We start from the raw sequence: 3,743 nt of genomic DNA, 5'->3' as shown, positions 1-3,743 counted from the left end.
CCCGCGATTGATACAGGTAAGTTGAGAACTGTGACACTTCCCCGGCCTAACCCTAATCACACGAGACTTGATTGCAGTTCATGATATTTTTCTCGTGTTTTTACCTGGTAATATTTCACTAAAAAAAGTCATGTGACCATTTTATCTCATGTGATAACATTTTGTGAACTGACCCCTGGATCAGGTAATCTAATCTTTGGGTTTCTACTGTACCGCCCACGTTAACCCCTAACTGTCCCTCCAGTTCTGTAGATGAAGGATAACATGAGGTACACAATTTATTAGATTGCTCGTATGATGACCGCATTCCGAAAACAAGAGCACTTCATCATAACGCAGACAGACAGATATTCGGTTGTCTGATGGTGGCCACGGCAAAGCCATAACAACAGGCAGACTATGTGCAAAGTAACAGCGTACATACAATAGTGACAGAACATGAAGGATAACTGCTCCAGTTTAAAGTGCGCCCGTTCTGGGACCGGTACTGGTCAGGAAAGGCAGGTTAAGCAATAACCAGAGATGACTAATTCCGTATTAGTGGCAGTCTAAATCTTAAGACATTTCAGCTCCGTGTGCATGTTGATGGCATTTCATGTTGGAGTAGTGATGGAAGGACTTTTTGCTGCCCATGGGTGATTGGCACTCATAGAAGGACAGAGACCAGATGCTATGACTGCTCATGTTTAGAGGAGCTCCAAGTACATCTTCTTACAGCTTGGTGAAGGACTTTCCACACACTTCAATTGGCCCATACACGTGTAAAGTTGTAGACGTATCATCCATGGACAATGACATGAGACATGGAGAAGATAGATATTAGGATGGCACTCATGGCTGGAGGCTTTGTACGAATCTTCTGATTATGGTCCGTGATGGAACAGGAATGAATTATCAGACAACAACCCTAATGCCTAAAGCAGCCTAAGTTCCAAACGTATCTTCTCACATAGACTCATGTTGCAGCATTCACACACAAGTCCAGCTGACCGACATACAAGCATAGCTGTTGAAATAACATCTACTGTATGTACAATGAAAAGAGAAGAGATGATAGACATTCTGGAAGCACTTAGAAGCTCTGTATGCAACTTCTGGAGATGGTCCATGGTGGAACAATGACAGGAACAAACACAGAGCAATGAATGGTCACGCTGGTACAGTTGTAGGAACATAGTCAGACTAATGATTGCTAGAACAGTCCTAATGGCTAAAGCTTTCCAAGCTCTAAGTGGATCTTGTTGGTACTGTACAGACTGCTCACCCAACTGCTATGAACACTCCTAGTGGGATGGTCCTCACACATTGAGCAGATAAAGCTGTGTCTGCATCCTCTGGTGGTGCTCACCTTGGGGCAGTGATGGAAGGACTTAGACCTGTGTTCCAGTTGGTTAGCTTACAGCTTGATTCATATAGACATCAATGACATTGTATATACCAGACACGTCATCTGAAGACATTCTGCATCTTTCATTGGTGCTAATACAGGCAGTGTGATACAAGGACTTCCACACACAGGTCCAGACGGTTGGTACAAATACGGAATATAAAATGATACAAGAAAGAAATGGAGAAAACAAAGGTGTTTACTGAAGCTTGGATCCTGTGTGCAATCCATGGTGGAGAAGTGGTTGAAGCATACACAGCTCATCTATCACATAACATGAACCAGACACATAATGGTGCTCAGGGGGCTTGGGTTTGCTGTGTATCTTCTGATGGCGGTTGGTGGTAGAGCAGTGATCTATCACATAGAATAAGACAGACAAAACCATAACTATGCTCACATCCAGAAGAACTCCAAGTGGACTTTCTGATGGCCATTCATGGTGGACAAGTGACTGAAGAACACACAACAATCTTTTGTATGACAAGAGAAGGACAGAAGCCATGACTGCGTTCAATGAACAATGTCTATATTATGGTGACAATGTCATGGTGGAGCCTTGACTGACGCACATACACAAATGATGATGGTGGTCTCATTTCTACAGAAGCTTGAGTTCAATGTATATCTTCTAATGGACATTCATGGTGGAAAAGTGACTGAAGAACACTCAGCTTATTTCTCATATGAAACGAGAGGGATAAGAACTGTGACTGTGCTCACATAGTTCCATGTATACCTTCTGAAGGCCGTTCACCGTGGAGCAGTGATTGAAGCACGCACAGCCCATGTATCACATGGTATGAGGACATCTAGAGAAGCTCCAGCTCGATGTGCATCTTCTGGTGACGGCTCATGTTGGAGCAATGACGGAAGGACTTTCCACAGTCTTTACACTTGTAGGGCTTCTCTCCTGTATGGACACGGTGATGTTTCTTTAGTTCTGAGCTGAGGATAAAGCTTTTTCTGCACACTTCACAGGTAAATGGCCGCTCGCCGGTGTGGGTTCTCCGGTGGCGTATAATTTGGGATCTCTGACTAAAGCTTTTCCCGCACTCTGTACAAGCAAATGGTTTAATGCCAGAATGAGTTCTTTGGTGTATGACAAGGTCAGAGCTGCGGATGAAGCTGTTTCCGCACTCAATACATATAAAAGGCTTTTCACCTGTGTGGGTCCGATAATGAACCATGAGGTCGGCGCTCTGACTGAACCGTCGTCCACATTCGATACAAGCGTATGGCTTCTCACCTGTGTGAATGCGCTCATGGTTCTTCAGTCCAGAATTCTGGCTGAATTGTTTTCCACAGTACACACACGCATACGGCTTCTCACCTGTGTGAATGCGCTCATGTTTACGAAGAACCGAACTCCGTCCAAAATGTTTCCCACAGAAGATGCAGCCATATGGCTTCTCACCAGTGTGGGAGCGCTGATGAACGATGAGATTGGACTTCCCAATAAATGTTTTACCACAATCTGCACACACAAACTCTCTCCCTGATCGCTTCTGCTCTGCAGAGCAGATTTTAGGGTCACCGTCACATTCCCTACTACTGGCAGTAAGGACAACTCCTGGAATATATGGGTTGTGTAACTGGCGGTGCTCAATGTACGACGTCTCCTGAGAAAAGCTTTGACCGCACTCAATACAAATATAAGACTCTAAATCCATAGCTAGAGTGCAGGACTCTGAACAGTCTTCACTCTCTGATCCACCCAATACAAGGCCACGGTTTAAGATGGTTCTCCGCTGACTGGTAGGGATTGTTAGGTGCCCAAGTGACCTGCAACCGACTGGAACATCAGCTGACAAAACCTTCACAGGGTCACACCTTGTCCTGCGGTTCCTCTTCCTTGGAGTTTGCAGCAGGAAGTCATCCGTTGTGTGAGCGGTGCCTTCAGGTGGGACGGCTCTTCTTGGGGGATCAGAATCACTAACTAAAGATAAAATGAGATACAGAAGATTATGAAGATGATATTTTGCATGAAAACTAAAACAAGTCTTTGTTACCGGAGTTACAACAATATAATACGTCGTCTTTCCCGTGTAATGTGCAGATATTGTACTCTCCCCCTACAGAGTCCTAAAGGACGGGAAATAGATTCACATGGGGGAGTCATATTCAGATGATCCCCAATATATCATTTCTCTCATTAGTCTTCTAATGGTGATCACCTCGTTCCATCCTCAGACTGTCCTCACCGGCCACTCATCTCTCCTCCACTCACCTGGACCATAAACAGGGCCGGATTTACTCCCCCTGCCGCCCCAAGGCCGGGTTCCACAATACGCCCCCCTCCCGTGTTGCCAATCCCCCCTCCCCATCAATTGAGAATGGCAACCAGATGGCAGGG

General features: G+C 45.3%; 1 protein-coding gene across 1 annotated transcript in view; it reads right to left on the bottom strand.

Annotated features, from left to right (window-relative positions):
- Positions 1–2,136: 2,136 nt before the first annotated feature.
- LOC108803646 (oocyte zinc finger protein XlCOF6.1-like) overlaps positions 2,137–3,743 on the bottom strand; it is a 14,342-nt gene continuing 12,735 nt past the window's right edge. Inside the window, exon 3 of the mRNA XM_018575470.1 lies at positions 2,137–3,326. Within this exon, the coding sequence (XP_018430972.1) occupies positions 2,200–3,326 (1,127 nt within the window). The 3' untranslated portion in view covers positions 2,137–2,199. The remainder of the gene's footprint in view (positions 3,327–3,743) is intronic.

This window comes from Nanorana parkeri, unplaced genomic scaffold (genome assembly GCF_000935625.1).
Source record: "Nanorana parkeri isolate BGI_ZX_2015 unplaced genomic scaffold, ASM93562v1 scaffold3981, whole genome shotgun sequence".
NCBI classification, from domain to species: Eukaryota; Metazoa; Chordata; class Amphibia; order Anura; family Dicroglossidae; genus Nanorana; species Nanorana parkeri.
This window is presented reverse-complemented; position numbering and strand designations above follow the sequence as displayed.